The sequence below is a fragment of the Hakea prostrata genome, chromosome 2, assembly GCF_041222555.1.
Source record: "Hakea prostrata isolate BN-2017 chromosome 2, UWA_Hpros_2, whole genome shotgun sequence".
NCBI classification, from domain to species: domain Eukaryota; kingdom Viridiplantae; phylum Streptophyta; class Magnoliopsida; order Proteales; family Proteaceae; genus Hakea; species Hakea prostrata.
The window spans coordinates 65,675,761-65,698,545 of NC_142601.1; the positions used below are offsets into that span (position 1 = coordinate 65,675,761).

General features: G+C 38.2%; 1 protein-coding gene across 1 annotated transcript in view; it reads right to left on the reverse strand.

Moving 5' to 3' along the window:
* Window positions 1-22,785, reverse strand: part of LOC149025744 (callose synthase 7-like) — an 83,375-nt gene that overhangs the window by 19,462 nt on the left and 41,128 nt on the right. The window contains exons 17-33 of the mRNA XM_089145950.1: window positions 22,687-22,747; window positions 22,353-22,434; window positions 22,229-22,278; window positions 22,050-22,136; window positions 21,755-21,859; window positions 20,963-21,057; window positions 20,802-20,883; window positions 20,546-20,709; window positions 20,314-20,437; window positions 20,100-20,203; window positions 19,907-20,012; window positions 19,656-19,807; window positions 4,706-4,815; window positions 4,483-4,593; window positions 4,333-4,401; window positions 4,018-4,177; window positions 3,800-3,911 (exon numbers count right to left, since the gene is read on the reverse strand). Of these exons, the coding sequence (XP_089002076.1) occupies window positions 3,800-3,911; window positions 4,018-4,177; window positions 4,333-4,401; window positions 4,483-4,593; window positions 4,706-4,815; window positions 19,656-19,807; window positions 19,907-20,012; window positions 20,100-20,203; window positions 20,314-20,437; window positions 20,546-20,709; window positions 20,802-20,883; window positions 20,963-21,057; window positions 21,755-21,859; window positions 22,050-22,136; window positions 22,229-22,278; window positions 22,353-22,434; window positions 22,687-22,747 (1,774 nt within the window). The remainder of the gene's footprint in view (window positions 1-3,799; window positions 3,912-4,017; window positions 4,178-4,332; window positions 4,402-4,482; window positions 4,594-4,705; window positions 4,816-19,655; window positions 19,808-19,906; window positions 20,013-20,099; window positions 20,204-20,313; window positions 20,438-20,545; window positions 20,710-20,801; window positions 20,884-20,962; window positions 21,058-21,754; window positions 21,860-22,049; window positions 22,137-22,228; window positions 22,279-22,352; window positions 22,435-22,686; window positions 22,748-22,785) is intronic.

Consider the following 22,785-nt stretch of genomic DNA (forward strand, 5'->3'; position numbering starts at 1 on the left):
GTGAACCATAGTTATCCTCTGACTCTCTTGAGTGTCAACCATAGCATAGACTTCTTCCAAAGAGGGTTCCTATGATAAAATGTGTGCAGGAATCTGATCATACTTAACATTTAGCCCTGCCAGAAAATAATACACTCTAAGCTTGTCTTCCCATTTCTAATAGGCAACAACATCCACAACACAAGATGGACTAAAATGGCCATAGAAGTCAAGAGACTAATAATAGCCTCAAAAAGTGTTGTATTACTGAGACAGGGTAAACTTCTTCAGTTGCAACTGATGAATTCTCCTCTGATTTCAAAGCCCTAAGCATCATTCCCAACCTCAAAATATGCTTCCTTGGCAACTCTCCAAATCGTTGCAGTACCAGGAAGAAGAATGTAACTCTCTGCAGTAGTTAGTTCAATGGAATTGAGAAGAAATCCTATAAACAAGCATTTTCTGTTTCCCACTTGTCTTAATCTATACCAGGTGAAGAAGTCTTAATAGAAATTCCGTTAAGATGCCCAGTAAGTCCACGAGCACCAACCGCAAAAGAAACAGAACGAGACCAGTTTAGGTAATTGGTCCCATTAAGCTTAACAATTGTCAACTGGAATGGAGGAAAATCACAGTTCCAAGAAACATATGAAATGGGAGGATTCTTAATACCAGATGTACCAGAAGAGGCGGGGGTAATTGGATCGGCCATTGAAGGAACTATAACAGATCACTCAGAAAAAATAGATTTTGGTGGGAGAAAAATTGTTCAGCACCAAAAACAACTCATAAAGGATGATTTAGGGTGGGAAAAAAATTTAGAACATGGAGAGGCAACTTTGGTTCTAGTCCCCCCCCCCTCCTTTTTATAGGGGTTAGTGTATTATTACAGATTAGAAGGAGGGCTTAGAAGGTAAAAAAATAGAAATCAATGCCAGGGCTAGTGTGTTATGATAGGTAAGGAGGGCTTAGATGCTAAAAAACCAGATCCGATGCTCAAAAAGGGAATCAAGCAGAGGCTACTGGTCATGGGTGGCTCACGATGGAGTTCTAATGGGATTTTTTCAGGTGCAAAATTCTGGTGGGGAATAAGAACAAAAAGAAATGCTGCGCAGGTCAAGCAATGCAGCTGCAATTAGGAGATGGAAAAAAGAAGAAGTGAAAAGATGGAGGAAGATAAGTTGTAGGCAGAAGATGGAAAAAAGGAGAAGAGGAAGATGGCAGAGCCTCTCTAGATTGCTACAAGTCACTGGCAATACCTGTAGATAGTGGCAATGGGTTGTTCTCTCTTTCTTTCTTTCTTCTTTTCTTTTCTTTTCTTTTTTTCTTTTTTATTTTTATTTTATTATTATTATTATTATTTGTTTGTGTGTGTGAGAGAAAGATCTAGGCGATGGCTTGATGGAGGGACAACGGGAGAAAAAAAGTGGTGATGGAAGCTAAACAATCATGGCTGAGGCTATTGTGAGAAGTTTTTAGGCCTGTGATGGTGGTGGAATGGGAACAGGGACGGTGGTGGTGTTGGAGAAGGTCTGCGATGGAGTTTTCAAGTTTCCTAGATCAAAGGTGGCTCTAATACCATGTTGGAAGAATTGGAGAAATCTTGACTTGTTTCTGAAGGAGCAACTAAATCTTCCCAATGTGGGAATCTTACAAGAAAAATAAAATTCTAGTAAATCTACTCCCAATAAGGAAATAACCAAAAAGGAAAAGTACTAATAAATCTACCGGGGTCTTTCAACAGTAAGTTACGTTAAAACTTAAAAGGATGAAGAATTTCTGTTGTAGAGGATTGTGACAGAGGCTGAAGGGTTACATTTACGAAAGAAATGGTCAAAGGATAAGGAGTTGGCAGGAGCAACCCAGAAGGATGGCAGGATAGAGAGGCAGCAAAGAGATAAGGTAGCATTTAGCAAAAGCAGCAGCAGGTGTTTGCAAAGGCAACAAAGATCTACAGGGAGGTATCTCGAACAAAGATCTCTATCGAGCTTCTAAAGTCAGCATCTTCTGCTAGTGGAGAAAAGCAATTATGATTAGTGTCATTTTGGTGGTACCACTGCTACATTTTCTCAGCTTAACATTACCAGAGGAGATGGCAACTGGCGAGGTCAGCATGGTTCACTGCTTTAACCTGCCTCTGGGGGAGCTCTATTAAGTTTAACCAGCAATTTTTCTTTTTCTTTTCTATTTTTTTGTGGGGGGTGGGGGATGGAGGCGGGGATGGGGGGGGAGAGAGTTTCCCATGAGAGAGCCACCTAGGGGAACTATGTTGGCTTCAGGAGCTATAGGTTGTTTGTCCTTCGCACAAGAGTGGTGGCCGAAGGTTTTGTAGGTTTGGATGTGAGGGGGTTTCGAACATATGCAACCTCTTGCCTGAAGGAGAACCAAATTTACTCCATTATAGAAATCAATGAAAGGAAGCGAACCACTGCTATGCATATAACCATACGTAAGTAAAAGAGAGTTGGTCTTTCTTCAGTGTTTTGGTGTATCAGAAGAGAGGAGCACTCAATGTGGATCCTTTGATGCTCAGCCCCTCAATGCACTAGTAGCGGAGAGGGAGTCAAAGGAGTGAGACCCACAGGGGAAGGGAGTTGTGGTCCTTGCTTGTAAGCTGGAGTTTTGGTGCTATAGCCAAAGAAATAAGTGCCTTTCTCAACCATCCATGGCCCTCCTTCAAGAGCTTTGCCTGTTGTCTTCATCAGAAAATTTAGAAAGAAGGCATGGTCTAACAGAAATGCCCCTAGGGTACCAAAAGGCTTCTATTGCTTGGTCAGTGAGGCCTGGACAATATGGAAGGGGGGTCATGAGCATAGAAAATGGAAGCTACATTATCAAGTACACCAATTGTATAGAATTCAGTGATCTGGTGGTCAACTAGGGTCGGGGGGTTTAGTCCCAGACTTGCAGGGAAGCCCAGCTTCTAAGGGGCTGGGAAGGTAAGGTAACAAGAGAGGCCCAAAGGATAAGGCCGTGAGGGGGATGGAAGAGAAGGGGTGGCCGGAAAGATGGAGGTAGCAAGAGGCAAGGGAGGAGGGGTGAGAGGGGGGTGTCGGTCCTCTTTCATGTCCACTCCAGCTTCAAGACTTGATGGTAGAAATTAAATACACAATACGTATGCAAAGCTTATTCTTGTTTACGGTGATTTGGGTGGGAAGGTGCTTCAATGTGGAAGAAAGAGTCCAGATACATCCTTTGAGGCCATAATGCTAAAGGGTGTGACACCCTAGTTAGGAGTTTCTATCAATCATGAGAGCTGCTCTGACAGAGATATGATTCATCATTCTTTGAAAACTTATTCGTTGAGAATTCAAACATCTCCAAACTCATCTAAATTCCCATGACATGACTGAAAAAGGATATTTCACGTCAAATTTTAAGAGATACACATATCAAAATGTTTCAATCTACATCTAATTTTAAGGAAAGAATACAACTTGCAGCATTATGAGCAAGAAACCTGGGGTTCAAAGCCAAATATCATTTTGGGTGTTGTTTTTACAGTGAGAATTCTAGTTGTGCTTAAATGAGCATTCATAGAAATTTCAAGCCAATGTACCACACTACCACTTACTGGGAATACAAATGACCATTTCTCTTTCAGACAAAATGGATTTGATGCTATGCAATCATTTCTGCAAAATATTTCCAGATTCAACCATGGTCAAAATGGTGACCAAAATAAAACTTTGAAACCTTGCTCCATCCTTACTTTCACCGTAATTGGTTAATGTAAAAAATTCTAACCCTTTAAAGAATCTTAACTCTATCCCAGAAGAAGTAATTGGAAACATCTGATATAGATAATAATAATTAATACCTCATCATATTTATCTCCTCCCTTGAGAAGAACAGAGTAATAGAACTTTTCAGGTATCCCATTCACATTCTCCTCTTTCTCATCAATGTAAGCAACACGTAATGATCGATACCTGCAATTTTGTGCAAGGTTGTGTGATTGTCAGTCACAAATAATCAATATATTTGCATTCCGACTAAAAGAAGTTACTAGCATCCTATAAAAGAATTATAGCTTACTGCAACATGAGATTTAAAATGTTCTGGTAACAACTGCGGTCACGAGGATCACTGGATTTTTTCTGTTGGCCATAGATCTGACAGGAAACAACATAGGTGAACTTCATATCTGCAACTGCTTGCTCCTGATGGTCTACTGTCCTATAACCACTAAAAATGGCTGCAGGAGAATCCAGAATAACTCAAGGTCATTAATTCCGTCAATGGCCATACATGATTACAGAAGGATATGAATATCAAATATGTAATGAAAAAAACTGAAGAGCAGTGAATAGGAACAAGGGGCACAAAAATTTGCAGCAGAAAACCACCTACCGGTATCCTCTGCCATATCCAGGAAGCATTGAAGTTCAAGTGCCTGCCTATAGTACATCATCCCTCTCACTGGATAAAGATATAAATAATATTATGTCAAAATTAACACATATGAAAGACAGATTGCAAAAGTTTTTTGGTGCCTCAAACCTGTTCTGGAAAGTGTCTGGGCTCTGTAAGATACCCATTGACGAGTTAACTCAGCCTTATTATTAACATCTTTCTCATTATTACGACGTTCCAGAAAATTGTTCCACTCATCTAGTTCCAAGTCATGAAAGGAGTTCACACAATTAATCACCTGAGTGAGTCCATATTAATTCAAGAAAAGAAGAGCACTACATATTTGAGTGCCCTAGGAGAGAAGGATTACCAGGATATATTTTCTGTAGGTAAAACAAAATTGATATTCCATCCTCATTTTCTTTGTTAAGTTCTTCGTCAGAATAGAGAACATCTTCTTTGAAATATGGTGTTAATACACTACACAAAATAGAAATGAGTAAATATTAGAGCAACAAGCCAGACCCATGGTTTAAAGTGCTTATTTTAATAGATATTCATAAGCAAGTGTTAGCTGAATGGTTGGATTTAAGTGTAATTAGTGATAGGTCAAGGTTCGAAACCATAGTACTACTTTTCCGCGAAATGAGGCAAAATTTTTCCATTTCACCCTTTTGAAAACAAAAAGTTTAATATGCCACTGAAATTTTGACCATTGGGCGAAATCTCATAAATGCCATGCCAGAATCGGAATTTCACCACATTTGGGCGAAATTTTGATTCTCAACTCAAGAGCTTCTTCCTCTAGCTTGACTCTTTTCACTTTTTGAGTCGATCTTTGACGTCTGGGGGTAGTTCTTGCATGATTCTTGCCAGAAAATACATGTATCATGTCAGTCAAGCAGTGTATCACTTTAATCTTGGAGATTTTCATCTCAAAGGTAACCACACTTCTCAAAACTTGATTTTTAGAAAATGCATGATTGAATGTTGTCGGTTGGGTATGGACTTAATATATGTTCAAAACTGTGGGTCAATCTACAAACTCAACGTGTCGAATCACAAAGTAATTTGTTTATTTATTATTGGGCGTCAAAAACTCTATTTTTCTACACTAAAAATGCAACAAATATACATGATATATCCCTTGAATGTGTATGAATTTAATATATGTCGAACTCCACGGGCCAATCCACAATCTCACGTAGTTGAAATACTTTTTCACCCAATAAATAATTATTTTAATTTTTTAAAAATTATTAAATATTTATGAAAAAATAGATTAAAAGGCTTGCACCCAATGAATTTTAGTTGATGTCTTTTTTTATGCAATTTAACGAAGATCTCTGTGTTCTCTTGCAACATTTGCACATTTACATTTGTTTATATCCAGACTTTGGCCCGCATACAATTGGGCATGTGCCAATAATTAACAACATTTTAGGTTAGGTTTTAGAAAAAACTAACACTCCTAGTGTTTATTGGCCTGAAATTAGGCTAGACACCAAAACCCAAGCCAAAATGACCCCAAATACCACCTGAAGCTGGGGGTAGAAATTAGGCTGAAGCATTCCAAAATTTCAGGGCAGCAAAATGACCAGTTTCGGCGAATTTTGCACCATGTTCGAACCCATAGTGCAATAAAGGATCTTTTATTTTTTAAAACAGCTTTTATGAAATCCCAATTCAAATAGGAAAAAAAAGAGAGGAGAAAAACATGAGAAACTGAGTAAAAAAGAATCATGACAGGGAGAGGGTCCAAGTCCAAGTGGGAAGAAGAAGAAGAGAGAGAGAGAGAGAGAGAGAGAGAGAGAGAGAAATGAAAAAGTAGGAAACCAAAAAGAAAAAGAAAAGGAAGAAGTAAACAAAAGTGTCTAAAAATCAAACCATATTCTAAAAATGAATAAAGAAGAAGAACTAGCAGAGAAGGAACAACTCCCAGCGATTCTGGATAGATCTCCCAGAATTGTAGGCTATTTTATTTATAGGCTGCATTTACAATATACCAGGATAGAATTTTTTGTCCACTAAATAGAAACACATATTAGAACAAATCAAAGACAGAATATTCAGTCTAATATTCTATTCAAAAAAAAATAGAAAGCAAAAGAAAGGGAAACTACAGAAAATAGAAATTGCAGCACCGAAATAGGAACTACAAAAGATCTAGATCTCCAATCCGACAAAAGCTGTATCCATATCTCACACAAATCTTAACACTCCCGCTCAAGCTACAGTATATAAATAAAAGGCTACACCTTTAAATAAAAGAAACATATTAAAAACTCATTTAATCTTGAGCACAAGCCGACACCGATAAACACCGAGAGAACTTCGCCAAGCAAAAATCTTTATCTCGAGCGAACCATCAAACAGTTAGAACAATAGGCTATGTTAAAGATGAACCATATCCATAAATATAGTAGCATGTAAGGCATTATCCAAATAATGCCAATAGTAAGAAGGAATCTCCACACAATAAGATAAAATGTGCAGCCCAAAATCAAATATGTACTCGCAAGAAGCCAGTAGTAGGTAACAATATGGGTATGTCAAAGGTAGTATAGGTTACTACACCAAGTAGGTAGCTAAAGGCCGTATGGGTTGCTGCAGACCAAGTAGGCAAGTAAAAGACAGTACTGGTTACTGCACACCAAGTAGGTAAATAAAGGCAATATGGGTTACTACAGACCAGGTGGGTAATAGGCAGTATGGGTCACTGCGGACCATGTAGGTAAAAGGTATAGAATACCGTCTTAGGAGAATAAAAGTCTTCACAAATAATAATCTTCAACAAATCCTGAGTAGATATAGAAAAAGTCTCCAATCTCCCCCTCACATGCAGTATTACACATGGACTAGACAAAATAATAACCAAAAAATAGCACAGCAACCAAATTCTAATACAAGAAAGGAATGTCAAATCTGTAAATATCACAAAATTGAAATCGGAATGGCATCAATATAATTAGAAGAAATCTCAGAAGGAATTACAAATCAAAGCCAAAGGGTAAACTTGAAAGGAAAAAACTTTTAATGGCAGCATGTAAATAATTTGGAAGGTACGGGTAACAATTAGTGATGAGATTCCCAAATAAATAAATTTAAAATAATAATAATAATAATAATAATAATAATAATAATAATAATAATAATAATAATAATAATAATAATAATAATAATAATAATAATAATAATAATAATCAAAGGAAAAAAAACATAGCCTATTAGAAAAAGGATTTAAAGGTGGAATAAGCAAAAGGAAAGTGCTAATAATGTCATTTAAAAAACTTTTAAAAGAAACTAATTAACCTAAACTAAGGGGACTTGATAAGAACCCACGAATTGAATGCAAGACTAATATTGTTTAATAGATAGAATAACGAAGAACAATGATAGATTGATTACAATGGTGCCAGTTACCCCATTGCTGCCCAAACACTCACATAAATAATCCTTAACTACTACTCACATCTTATCCCTATTTATAACCCCTAATCAACCCTAATCTCCCCAAATCTCTCTCATTCAGTAGTAAATATTTTGAAATATTATGCCTGTCCCCAAATCACTCTTATTCAGTAATAAATATTTTGCAATATTCTGCAAATCATTCTTTATTCAGCAACCTCCTTTTTAGGACCAGATCTGATTGCTTTCTCTATTCAACAACCTCCTTCTCAGGACCATATCTGATTGCCTTCCCTAGCTGTTGTTCGCCAAGTCTAGCTTTCTTCTTGTGCTAGTGAGATACACATGAGATATGAGGGGCCTATCAGGATTGTTCTTGAAGTCATGGTTGTCTTCTGGCCTCTTGCCATCACAGCTCTAAAATCCTAGCCAGTGAAAACCAAACAAAGGGAAATTCTAATTTTCCTCCTTGTGATAAGATTAAAACTAGACAAAGAGGGCAAAAAAATGCTGCAATGACAATATCCTAGGCAGAATTTGAAGAAAAAGAGGACTGTAATGGACCAAGGAAGGTATAAAAAGAGCAGGTCCACCAAAAGGCTTTTTATGAAAGGAACTGCCAGAAATTGATTTTAGTCACCGAACATGGATTGAAGATCCTTTGAGTAGATTTGGAGGTTTTCAAACCAGCACCCAAACCAGCAGGTAGTACAGGATAGAAATATTGTTGTAACAAGTTTTAGGAGTATCTATGTATAAAGCTTTCCCAAAACAAAAAAACCTGAGAAATACAACTCTCAAATTCAGATGGCCTCTCTCCCCTGGCAGGTTCAATAGATCTGTAAAAACTCAAAAATCAATGGTTGACAGGCACAATGAAACAGTTCCATAGATTACTCATAGAGCTTAGTCAAGTACCGCAGCCACAGAATCAAATGGCTGGAGCTCGGGGACTCCAATTCTGCCTTCTTCCACCAATCTCTCAAGGCCCAGATTAACTTCAACTCCATCCCCTCCCTCATCACTAACCTTGGTACTTGCATTTCTGATCCCGCTAGTATCAAGGCCAAGATTGTCTCCTTCCTCTCTTCCGCCCCCACCCCCCCCTCCCCCAGTCTCATCAATAAAGTCATTGACCCTTCTCTCATCTCCTTTCTCAGTGGTATCCCTTCCACAGAAGAAATCCTTCTTGCCATTTGCTCCCACAAGCCTAACAAGGCCTCGGGTCCGATGGTTTCAATATGGGCTTCTTCCTTGCCTCTTGGGATTTTATTGAGAGCGATTTTGTCCACGCCATCCGCAACTTCTTCTTCAACCCCTCCCAGCTCTCCTCCATCAATCAAACCTTCCTCTGTCTCATCCCCAAAAAGCAAGGAGCCTCTTCCCTCTCTGATTTTCGGCCCATCTCCCTCTGTAACCTCATCTACAAATTCATTTCTAAGGTCCTTGCGAATAGGCTAAAAAAGGCTTTTCCCTCCCTTGTTAGCCCGAATCAATCAGCCTTCATCTTAGGCCGCAATATTGCGAATAACATTCTTCTTTGCGCGGAGATTGCTAGCGGCTTCAATAGATTCGACCACTCCCCAGCTGCACTCCTCAAGGTTGATCTCCATAAAGCCTTCGATTCTATTTGCTGGGATTTCATTAGCGATGTCCTCTTTTCCACGGGTTTCACGACCCTTTTCATCCACTAGATCGACTCTTGTATCTCCACTCCCCGTTTCTCCATCCTTGCCAATGGATCCCCAATTGGCTTCTTCCCTTCCCGCATTGGCATCCACCAAGGCTATCCCCTTTCTTGCTACCTTTTCTCTCTAGCCTTGGAAGTCCTCTCCCATATCCTTCAAACGAAACCGATCAACTCCTCATTTCCCCCATTCCCAAGTGCAAATCCCTAAATCTCACCCATCTTGCTTTTGTTGACAATCTCATGATCTTCTCTAAAACAAACCACCTTTCCATATCCTCCATCCTCTTAGCTCTCTCACAGTATGAATTCTCTTTGGCCTTCGGGTTAACCTCGGTATGTCCACCATCTTCCTCTCTGGTATCCCTGAGTAGCTTCGAGCCTCCCTTCTCCAGCTCTCGGGTTTCTCGCCCGACTCCTCTCTTGTGGTCAATCTTGGCCTCCCGTTCATTCCCGGTAGGCTCACTCGCCACCATTGCCTTCCAATGCTTGACATTATTCGTAAGAAATTGCAACTTTGGAAGAGTAAGCTTTTATCCTTTGTCGAACGAGCCGTTCTCATCCGCTCTGTGCTCCAGTCCTCCTATCTCTTCTGGTGCGGAATCTTTTCCATCCTCAAGTCCAACATCCATGCGATGGAATCTTTATTTTGTGCCTTCCTTTGGAAAGGGCAGGAAGCCTCACGCTTCATCCACCCGGTCAGTTGGTCCTCCATTTGTCGCCCTACCTCCGAAGGTGGCCTTGGTACCCGCCGGATCATCGATGTTAACTTAGCCTGCCTCCTCAAACTCATTTGGAAAATTTCCTCAAAACATGACTCTATTTGGGTTAAGTGGGTTTACTCTTATCTTCTCCGGTCGGATTCCTTCTGGACTGTTTCTATGCCCTCCAACCCTTCATAGGTTTGGAGGAAAATTCTCCTGCTTCGTCCCCAAGCCATCTCAGTTATTTCTACCTCCATCTCTTTTGATTCCTCAACTTCCTTCTTGCTTGACCCGTGGCATCCTTTGGGCATTCTCTTTAAACACTTTGGCCCCCGCACTATCTATAACACTCGTATCCCCAAGTTCACCCCCTTAGCAGCCTTCATCTCTAATGGATCCTGAATCCCTATCCCCCTGCCCATTCTCACACAGGTTTGGGGAATCTCTCCCTACTCTCTATAGCTCCCCTTGTGACCTCACCATTTGGCTCCCTTCCCCCCACCAAATCCTTCTCCACCTCATCAGCCTGGTACCTTCTCAAATCCCACAAGCCCTAACACCCCCGGCTCCCATTGGTTTGGTTCAAAAACCACATTCCCCGTCACTCCCTAACCCTCTGGAGAGCCCTTAACCTCGCCCTTCCCACCCAATCCTTCCTCATTGCCCGCCACATCCCCGTTAGCCCCAACTGCATCCTCTGTTGGTCCGGTTTGGAGAACCTTGAGCACCTTTTCTTTTCCTGCCCTTTCTCCAGATTTATCTACGGAAAAGTCATTACCTCCATTTTGCCCTGTTCGGGGCATTCCTATGGGTTTGGGCGAGATTGGTCTTGGATTTTAATAAACTTTTCAGATTCTTCCATCTACAATTGGATCACTAAGCTAGTGTTTTGTGCCTTGATCCATTACCTTTGGTGGGAGCGCAATCTTCGGAGATGGACCTCCAAATCTCATCTCGATCTACAGACAGGATTTGGAATGACATTTATTTTGATGTTTCCTCTAGATTGTTAGCTATTCTCCATCCCCCTATTGATGACACCCCAAGGAACAGGCTTATTGTTGTCTCCTGGGGTCTTAGTTCTTCTTTTCGGTCTTCTTCTTAAAGACCTTGTTCTCTTGCTTTCGTTTCTTTAATATAATTATTTATTCATCCAAAAAAAAAGTAGCGCAGCCTAGAGAGCCAAATAAAATAGATAGAACCCAAAAAAAAAAAAAAATTGATAGGTGCTAGTTCGAACAGATTCTTCTTTTTAACGGAACTTAATCTGTATAGAAGAAGGAAACTGATAATGCTAAGCTTCTCTAGGGTCTTCAACCATAGTAGCAGCAAAAATTAGATCACTTGAAATATCTTTTAAAGAAGGATCTATATCATATGTAAAGCAGTGACAGGTGATTGCTGTAGGTGGAATTGAACTATCACTGGAAACGACTCTCAAACCAGCAGGTGAAAAAGAGCAACTTAGGAATTAGATTAATGCTTTAATACCATGTCAGAAACCAGACTCTAAAAATCAAACCAGATTCTGAAATGAATAAAGAAGAAAGAAGAAGAACCAGCAGAGAAGGAACAACTCCCTGCGATTCTGGATAGATCTTCCAGAATTGCCAACCACTGCAATTACAATATACTAGGATAGAATATTCTGTCCACTAAACTAGAAACAAATATTACAAGAGATCAAGACAGAATATTCAGCCAATATTCTGTTAACAAAAAAATAAAACAAGAAAATAGGAAATTACAGAAGAAAAAAAAATTGCTGCACCAAAATAAAAACTATAGAAGGCAGCACCAAAACAAAACTATAGAAGGTCCCAATCTCCAATCCAACAGAAGCTGTATCCATATCTCACACAAATCTTAACAAGAAGAACGTTCAGGTGCTTTCCAACCTCATCTAGGTATTTTCATGGTTTCCGCATTAGGTTATATTGGCTTGTCTATAGCTTCCTTAGTTTTGTAACCAATAAAAGGAGAAACCTAGACCACATGGCAAACTCTAGAGAGGTTTAGGATGATTTTCAATTCCCTATCGATGTAGACTGATGCAGTTGACTCATAGGGGAACCAGTTAAGGATGTCAACCAATAAATTTTGGTAATCTGGCATGTTACTAAAGATGAATAGCCAAAACCGAAACCGTACCATACCATTTTATATCTACATTTACAAAACCTTGGTACCATAACAATATGGTATGGTAGCGATTTAAAAAAGGTACATATACGAAATTAAATGGTACGATATGGTAGTATACAAATGGTATATAAATGGTATAAAATGGTACAGAAATAGTACAAACAGTACAAAAATGGCATGCAACACAGAAAATGGTATAAACAGTTTATGCAGAACGGTTTTGGTATCTACCATCTTTACTGCACCCAAAACCATTATTATACCATACTGCAATAGAAATTGTTTATAAAAACCATACTGTACCATTTTTTTAACAGCTCAAATGGATGATTTTATAAGGGTGGTTTTGGTTTCGCACCAAAATTGACACCCTTAGAACCGGTATATCTCCTAGTCTATATTAATTATTTATATGGAAGAAACAATTCGGAAAGGACGGTTTTATGTCGGTGGTTTTAGTTCTGATACTAAATTCACACCCTTAGAACTGGTATGTCTCCTTGTCCCCATTAATTTATTATATGAAACTTTTTGTGTAAGTATGGGACTCATAGACGAACAATAAAATTTCAGATCGCTGTGACCTTGTTTGACAAGAAATAAGATACTAGAATTCAAACTAAAGGACTAGAGCCCATTCTCCCCCTGGGCAACAACCCAAGAAGTTGCACCGTATAGGCTTTCTCATGCAGAACGTAATTGAGGAAAGCATTCTTCACCAAGCTGAAACAGTGGCGAATGATAAGTAGCAGCTAATGAGCATGGTTGTCAAGGTGACAAGGCAATGCAAGGGAAGGCGATAGAGGCAGAAAACCAAGGCAACACCAAGCAAGGAGACAAGGCATCGCCTTGATCCCCTAGGCGCCTAGGTGGAAGCTTTGATAACCATACTAATGAGATCACAATCCGGGAAGAGGTGAGCTTCATCACAGGAGAAAAGATACCTAGATAGTCCACACCTTAAACCTGAACATACCTTTAGCCACAAGTCTGGCCTTTAGCCAAGCAAGTGTACCATCAGGATTGACTTAACAACAAACACCCACCAGCATCAAATGGTAGCTTTGCCAGAGGGTAAGGGTAAGGGAACTATATCCGAAGTTCGATTCTCATGTAAGGTAGCCCATTCATTAGTCATCATCATAGTCCACCCAAAACTGGACAAAGCTTTAGAAACAGACTTAGGAAAAGGTAAGTTTATGAGCGGATAACATGTTAAAAGGAACGCTGATAATTATAGAACATCTGATAAGATAGGGAAGGGGTAAGACTAATTATTCCTATGATTTCAACATTTCAACATTAGCATGGGAACCATCAGCAAGGGTCACAGTGGATGAAGATGGGTAAATGGAGAAAAGCTTACCTGAGACACTATTCATATGGTCTGATGCACATGAATTAGTGATCCAGGAAAGAGAGGTAGATGAAATACAGGCTGTAGCATTACCTATTTAAACAACGGTAGCAGTAGGAGGCTGAGACTGAAGTAGTTGGAACTAGATGAACAATATATATTCTTCATCAAACATTTTCAAAGCTTCTTAGTTAGACTGCGGAATGGCAATAGTAGAAGTAGTTGATGATACAGTGTTAGCAACCTGAGGTAGCTTTTTATGATGTGTCCAACAAATTCTGTGGCTAAGACGTCCACAATGTTGACAAGTCCTGACATTCCCTATAATATATATAGATCCTTGTGTATTTCCTTTTGTATTGGGTTTTTTTCTCATCCTCAACCCCCATGACTACAAGTGACCAGAAGCTGACCACCACTAGACCCATGATTAAAGTAAAAGGAGCTAGAGTAGAATTGTTGGTGGAGATAAACTCAAGAAATTCTATACGGAGTACTTGGGGTTTGTCATCTCCTTCAAGAATTTGAGATGTACCACAATCAAATTCCTTCAGAGCTCTCCCAAAAATCTCATAATGGCTAATTGTTGTCTCAACTCTCAACCACATCAAAAGTAATAGGTACTATGCCATTAAACTCTTGATATATCTTAAAATCAACAAAGTATTGGGTTAAAAGTCAGCCTTTCCTATTAACCCTATAAAACTTTTGTGACACCTCATAGATGTGGGAAAGGTTATTCTTACCCGATTACAAAATGTTCCATTGAGAATTGCGTGAGCCTTGATGTGCAAATCAGTATTGGAGGATCACTTGGTGCACAAGCTTGAAGAGTTGGAGTTCTATTACTTTCTAAATTCAGTTTATTTCTATTTTCATAATTTCTATTTCGATTCTTTCTATTTTGACAGAGTTTTGTGTTAGTTAAGTCTGTACTTTGGTTGTAATTTTATTTCCTTTTAGAAGGCAAGGTTACTTGCTCTTCAAGGATGTAATTCAGATCTGAAGACTATAAATAAACAAGGCCTGCGATTCTGTGGAGCTGTCCCAAAATTGCAGGCTGCTGCTGTTCTCTCTTCTTCTTCTTCTCTTCTTCTTCAATCTTCTTCTAGTCTTCTTCTTCTTTCTAGATTTCCTTTCAGTGCCTAGGCTAATTACAGGTGCTAAAATTCTAACATGGTCTCAAAGCGGGTTTAATCAGCCTAGGGACTACCTTCTTCTCTCTCGCCAGTGATCAAATTCTAAGTTTTTTCTTCTTACCTGGTGCACAAACACCTATAGCTGCTATAATCATGTGGTAATAACTTCTCCAACGACACATATGAAGTCATCTACCATTCCTACTGCTGAAGACCCAGGGTGATATGTTTTCTTATTGACCGAGATCTGAATCTGTGCATGACAGCTCTGGTTTTTTGGATCGATCTGCTTTTTTTTTTTTTCCTTTTCTTTTTTTACCCTCTCATCTGGGTTATGATGGATACGCTGCCTCATTCTGCAATAGATGTTGATGCTGCTGAAACTTTGAGGGATTAGTGTATCTACCTAGAAGGAAATTTAATCACAATCTGCGAAGTTTCTGGTGGTTTCGTTACCACATTCTATTGCCCTCTTTTCTTCTGACAGACACTATTTTCTGGGATTTTCTGGTTCAGCTTCTGATCCATGACTGGTTGCATCATTTTCTTTCCTTGTTTCTCAAATATTGAAAAGATATGGTTGTTTTTGCAATACCAAAGTACTACCACCTCCTTCCCAGGTTTTTGGCAACTAAGGTTGAGCATAACCTTCTACTTTTCTATTTTCCTACAAAAACCTCTACTTTGTTTTTCCTTCTTTTTTTCCCCTTTATACAGTTTGTTTGCTTTCTTGATTACAAACAACAACAATAAGCCTTGTCCCAACTAAATGGGTCAGCTACATGGATTCTTGCCTTCCAATAAGTTCTGTTTGAGGTCATGCTAGATACAACGCCTAAGCTATGCATATCATTTCTCACCACTTCTCCTAAGGTTATCTTAGGTCTACCCCTAGCTCTTCTAGTCCCTTCAATTTGGATTATATTACTTCCCCATACAAGGGCATTTATAGGTCTCTGTTGAACGTGGTCGTGCCACCTCAAACAACTTTCTCGAAGCTTATCACTTATGGGAGCAACTCCCAAACCAACTCTAATGATCATTCCTTATCTTATACTTCCTAGTTTTGCCACTCATCCATCTTAGCATCCTCATTTCTGCTACACTAAGTTTATCTATATGATTCTTTTTAACAGCCCAACACTCTGCACCGTACATCATAGTTGGTCGAACAATGGTCCTATAAAATTTTCTTTTAAGCTCTAATGGAATATGCCAATCACACAAGACCCTAGACGCACCTCTCCACTTCATCCACCCTATTGTATTTCTTTAGGAAACATCATCCTCTATATCACCTCTTTTATTTATGATTGAACCTAGGTACCTAAAACAATCACTCTGAGGAATCTCCTTATCATCAAGTATCACCACCTCATCATCTGTCAGAATCATAACTAAAGTTACAAACAGATATTCTGTCTTTGTTCTACTTAGTTTAAAGCCTCTGGATTCCAAAGCTACTCTCCATGATTCTAATTTGGTATCAATCTCCACTTGAGTCCCATCTATCAACACAATATCATCAGCAAAAAGCATACACTAGGGGACCTCATCTTGAATGTCTTTGGTTAATTCATCCATTACAAGTGCAAATAGATATGGGTTTAAAGTTGATCATTGATGTAGTTCAACTGTAATTGGGAATTCATTACTTTGCCCCCCACTGTTCTTACACTTGTCACCGAAACATCATACATATCCTTAACTATGTCTACATATTTACTTGCAACACTTCTTTTCTCTAGTACTTGCCAAATTAACGTTCTAAGAACTCTATCATAAGCTTTTTCTTGATTAAGGGTTGAAAATTATTACATTACTTATCTACTTAATCTGATTTCAGCTTCTCTTTACTCGATTACCATTAATTTGCTTCCTTATTCCATATTCCTTTCTTATTTATCACTTCGTTATTTACCAATTACCAATACCCCTTAAAAAAATCTGGTTTATTATAGAATTACTAGTGGGTTCATATGTTAACCATTTTTTTGTGTGTGTGGACTCCTATTACATCAGCTTGTGAATCCACCTTTTTGAAGCTTGGCAGATGCATGCACCATATAATCTACCATAAGGAGAGTTTGGAAAGTATTTCTTGGATTCAGACTTGCTAGAAGAATGAAGATTATATCTACCATAAAAGGGCACATTGGAAACTATTGCTTGGAATCTTCCTATACTGAACAATGGTTCTCATTAATTGTCCACGTGTAATGCTACATATGAGGGGGAGATTGGAGACTCTTTCCATATCTACTTAGGATTTGTTGAAGAATATTATTGGTGAAGTTCTTTGACCTCCTAAGATAGTATTCTACAACAACACCTTTACTACCTTCACCTACCTGCTTGGGTCAGAGAAACCAATACTACATTTTATCCACCTACTTGGTTCATAGTAACCTATACTACCTTTTACCTACTTACTTGGTCCGCAGTAACCCTTACTGTCTTTTACCTACTTGGTCCACAATAACCCATACAGTCCTTTTACCTACCTACATGGTCCACAGTAACCAATACTGCCTTTTACCTACCCATACCTTTGCCTACTACTTTGCCTTCTTGCAAGAGGCTATGTGTGGACATTAGAGCTACAATTTTTTTTATTTTTTTTTAATTTATTAGTGTGGAGATTCCTCCCTACTACTGGCATTATTTGGATAGTGCCTTTGATGTTGCAATCCTAATGGATTTTGTTTGTCTTCAATATCGCCGATTGCTTTCATTATTGGATGGTTCATTCGACAAGAAGAATTAAAGGGTTTTTTTTTTGTTGATTGTCTCCTGGATGATGTTCTCTCAGTGTTTATCAACACATGCTATTGCTATACAGTTCCAAGACTGGTGCTGCCTTTCAAGCTTGTTCTTAATTATCCAAGCTAGAGTTTTCTTTGTGCATACTCCAGCTTAAGGGGGAGTGTTGAGAATTGCACAAGCCTTGATGTGCAAGTCTCAATATATTACTTGGTGCACAAGCTTGAAGAGTTGGAATTCTATTACTTTCTATTTTCAGTTTCTTTCTATTCTCATACTTCCTATTTCTCTTCTTTCTATTTTGGACAGAGTTCTGTGTTAGTCAAGTCTGTCCTTTGGCTGTAATTTTATTTCCTTTTTAGAGGGCAAGGTTACTTGCTACTCAAGGATGTAATTCAGATCTGAAAACTATAAATAAACTAGGCCTGCAATTCTGTGGAGCTGTTCCAGAATCGCAGGCTGCTGCTGTTCTCTCTTCTTCTTCTCTTCTTCTTCAGTCTTCTTCTATTCTTCTTCTTCTTTCTAAATTTACTTTCAGTCCCTAGGCTGATGGTGCTGAAATTCTAGCATGTTCAAACAGTTCAACAACTCTTTCACCGTACCAATATGTGAATAAGTCAATAAAGTTTCTCTCCATAGAGTTTAACATCTGTCCTATGATTTGAGCATCCACAGCTTTCCATGTCTCATTGCCCTTGCTGACCACGGCCTGTCAATACAACCCTTTCCACTAATTGAAATTGATAGTCCCTTATAGCTTTTGTTGAGTACTACTGTAAGATATAGAGGACATAATCTCAGTAACAGTGGTGTTAGGTCCAGATTTAGATTCAGATATGTTTTGGACTGAAGCTCAGCTGTACATACCTGGACGGAAGCTAAATTTAATTTCCTCTAACCCTTCAACAAAAAATAAGAAACTGGGTTCCTTCACATTAAGTTTGAACCAGTCTCACAAACAAAAAATCACAACCAGCATAGGGTACTCTCCCTTTTCAACCAAAACTTCTAGACCACCCTCAAAATTGATAAGCAAGTAAAACACCAGCAGTTGTCGTCAAGAAATAGCAGGAAAAGAAGGCTTTGGTGCAAGGAATAGGATGCTAGCACTGCAGCTCTGACACCATCTTCAGGGATTAGGAGAAACAGAGAAAAGGGAGAAGGGAATATGAGAGACCTCACATTCCTTGTGAGGAACTCCTAAAGAAAACCTTTATTTATAGAGTAAATTACACAAATCACACTAGGACTTATAAACCAGTACAAGGGTTCTACATGGAGGCACTAAATCCCAGGACTGTTTTTTCTTCCCTACTTTGCTGTTTCACCTTATATTCTAACACAGAAATTTCATATACATAGGTAACACTAGAGGGATGGTTCAATTAAGTGGCAATGGAGACATACTTATTCCTGATTGAAGATTTACATGGTCTGTGAGTCGAAATCATGGTATTTTTCGAATTTTAATTTTCAGTTTAATTCATGCATTTGATGCATTATACTTGATTGATCGGCAAAGGTCTGTATTCCAAGAACTTTTACAATATGGATTTTATATTATATGACACCTCATGGAAATAGACCACCATATATGAAAAACTCACCTTCACTAAGACTTCCAAATTAATGCACTGGTTCTGCACTATTCTCCATGTTATACAAGTTTGATATTTTAATATTTCATTTGACACATTAGTAAACCTAGCAACAGGTAGATGAGTAGTCAATACCTTAATTATTGCCATACATTTATTTGACGGAGAATGGAGATGATGATACAATGCTTTTCAGTCATGAGTCGAGGAAAAATTGATTTGTAGTTTGATGCGACATTGGTAGTTTTACTGTTTTGGTAAATGGATCTCATCTGTACATGTTTAAAGGAAAGTTATTTTCCTCAAAAATACTTGTGCCTTTATTCATCAGAAGGACACTTTAGGCCATTTGAAGGTCACGTGCCTTTTTCTTTTTGGCTTTTTAATATTGTATAATTTCTTTATTCTATGTTGTGATCTCTTTCAACAATACTTCAGCATCTTTTATGAATGTACATACTATCACTACCGACATGCATGACAGAATTACTAGGACTTTGATTCAAAGGATCAAACCTGAATGATAGCATCTTTCGGACTTTTGGAGCCCTTGGCATTTTCATCAGTAAGGAGTTAGTAAAGAAAGTGACACGGCGGCGTGCTTCCAAATTCATGGGCACATTAATTGCAGATTCCTTAACAGTCAAAAGCAAGTGAAGCCTAACAACCTGAAAATTAAGAGGAAACACATAACCAAAGAACTGACCATATAAAGATAAAGATGCAAGCTTTCAGAAATCAGATAAAGACAAGAAGCCAAGGTTTACCTTCTCCATCCAAGAACTATCTTGCATTAGGTAGAAGTTTATCTTTCCAAATTTTTGTTGTTTCTTATCATCATCTTTTTTGTCTCCATGAGCTCCTTGCATGATTCTAGAAATAGGAAGGGAAAAAGAAAATAAGATTCTAAATTATCAAGCATTTTGCAGTAACGAACTAACCATTTGAATGGAATCTTACCTATGCCCATTAACCATGACATCCTCTGTAATGATCTCCATAATATCCTGAAGGACATTGATTGTTTGGGTCCTATATGACTCAACATTGTCTTGATTGGCTTTCTGTCAATATGTAGCATTAAATATGAAAATTGATGGTATCAATAGGAAAGCAAATCAACAGCTCACAACTTAATAATGAAGGAAAACGAGAGTTTAAACAAGAATGTGACCAAATGGACTAGAAGTCTCTCCAACTTAGAGCTGAGATTGGGCAGTTCACTCATCCTGAATTCATTCAAGAATTTCTGATCGTGTATGCTAGTATGCAGTTCACTGCATATGTTTGTGACAATCCTGTATGGAGAAAAGCCACAAAATCATAAAGCCTGCTAATTAGGAAGAGAAACCAAGAGAATATATCTTATAATCAAAAGAATGTTACAGAAAAGCACTAATTCTCACGCTTTATCCTCTTTATCATCCAAAAGGCCATCTAGTATATCTCTGACTGCTTCGTAGCATTCAATAACTGCCGAATGCATGTAAGCATCACTCTTAATCTTTTTAAATAAATCAGTGTCTGACTTCCTCTTGAAATCTTTCGCCATGTCTAATGCTATTGGTATCTAGTTAAAATAAAACCAGAGAGTGATGCACAGTAAATTTGCCAATCATATAATTTAAGTATTGAACATAAGAAGCATTGCATGAGACATACTTTACTTGCTAGAAGAAAAGGTGGCCACTGGACAACAGATATGTCACTTGAAGAATATGGTACAAGAAGCAGGTCTCTCTCCCTGGACAATAAAAACCACCTAAGAAATAACTCAAACCTCAGGCCTAAATACAGAATGCATCATGAAAGAGAAGTCTTACCTATTACTGATCAAGTCCTCCTCGCGCATAGAATTGATGAACTCGTTCCACACCTGGGAGAACTTTGCTATATTCTTTCTTTCCAATGACTCATCCTAATTATGCACAATATACATTTTTAACAAACCAGGTGTCATTAATTAGACTGGTCAGAAACTAGCTGTAAAATATTTTCAGCTGACTAGCACAAAGACACAAACCATGATCAGATCCAAAATACTCAATCCAGTTCAGATTCCTAGGAGCAGATCTTTGTTTGCATCTATGTGATACATATCCAACCTAACGGAACTTAAACAAAGATTAGATCTAGGTTGGGTTGGGATACTGTGCTTAGTTTTATTGCCTTCAGATATACATCTCCATTCTACAAATTTCTTGAGAGCTAGATCCTAATCCAGCTAGAATCTCACTACCAGAACTGGGCTGGATAACTGATATGATCCAAAGGTTTAGAGTTCTTGAAGATGCCAAGCTTTTTCCAGTTTTGAACCGCCAAACCAACCCATAAAATTACTATAAACATTTCTCCTTTTGCTTGTTTGATGTTTTCTCCTCTTTAATTCTCCATTCAGTATCCTGCTTTTTCTAAAGCTGATTAATCACAATTGACAATTCACAACTCAGATTATATTTTGTTTAGACTCAGGATGGATATGATCCATACCAACCTATGTACAACAGCTATGGCAGTTTGAAATTTAAATATGGTTAATACTTTTTAAACATATTCAGTAGTGAAATATAACGTATGATAAACATCTCAAGATTGTCTCACATAAATACCCATACCAAGTTGTTTGTTTTGATACCCTCATTTGGTAATGGCACAAGGCGTTCAGTGAAAGCTCCTGGCACAGAATCAAATCTGGAGCGCAACATCCCAAGAGTCCGTATCTAAAGAGAAGCAAAAAGCATACATGATGACCAGCATTATACATTATTTATTACAACCGACAACACGTGTGTCTCTCCATTGAAACCAATTATCAGCAACATAAGGAGAATTACTATCAAGACAATTTTGAACAATTTCCATAACAAGTTTCTTAATGGTACTGAAGAAGGTTGCTACATTGCCACTAACCTCACCCAAATGACTGAAGGCTCCATTGATACCACCAAATATGGTGGAGAAAATAGAATACCATATCTGTGGATCCATTAAATACACCTACATGCCAACAGTATAATGTGAATATTGAAGCCTACAATCAAAAGATAATCAAAACATCACTCCTTGAGGCCTGGTCTGGAGTTTCTTACCAGAAATATTGGTGCCCATATTGAAATAACAACACCAATATTATATCTTGCTGCAATAGTTTCAGTATATTAGGATAGGCAACAACTTCTTCCAAGAAAAATGAGTTACACTAAAAAAAATTACCATTGGGAAAAAATTCATGCCACACGTAAGTAGAAACTTTCAACTGCATGATCAACTTTGTTGGTTGAACTAATGGTAATATCTGCTCACAGAAAGTGTATTGTTAGACTTTGAAAAATGTAGTAGCTGCAAATGATAATTGCGAGAACAGTAATTCTGTAATTGCTAAATTGGAAGTTTCAAATCAAAGATATATATATATATATATATATATATATATATATATATATATATGTATACCAAAACATTCAGAAGATGTTTAACACAAGATTTGTGTTTAACAGACAAAACATGGTAAACTGCGAGAGTACACAATTGGGTGAAACCAAATCACCTCAACATAGTAGCTGAATGCAAACTTACTGACTAGCAGAAGAACCCAAAACAGAGTATATCTGAGAAGAAGAAATATTTTCCCTGTCAGCAAAACAAA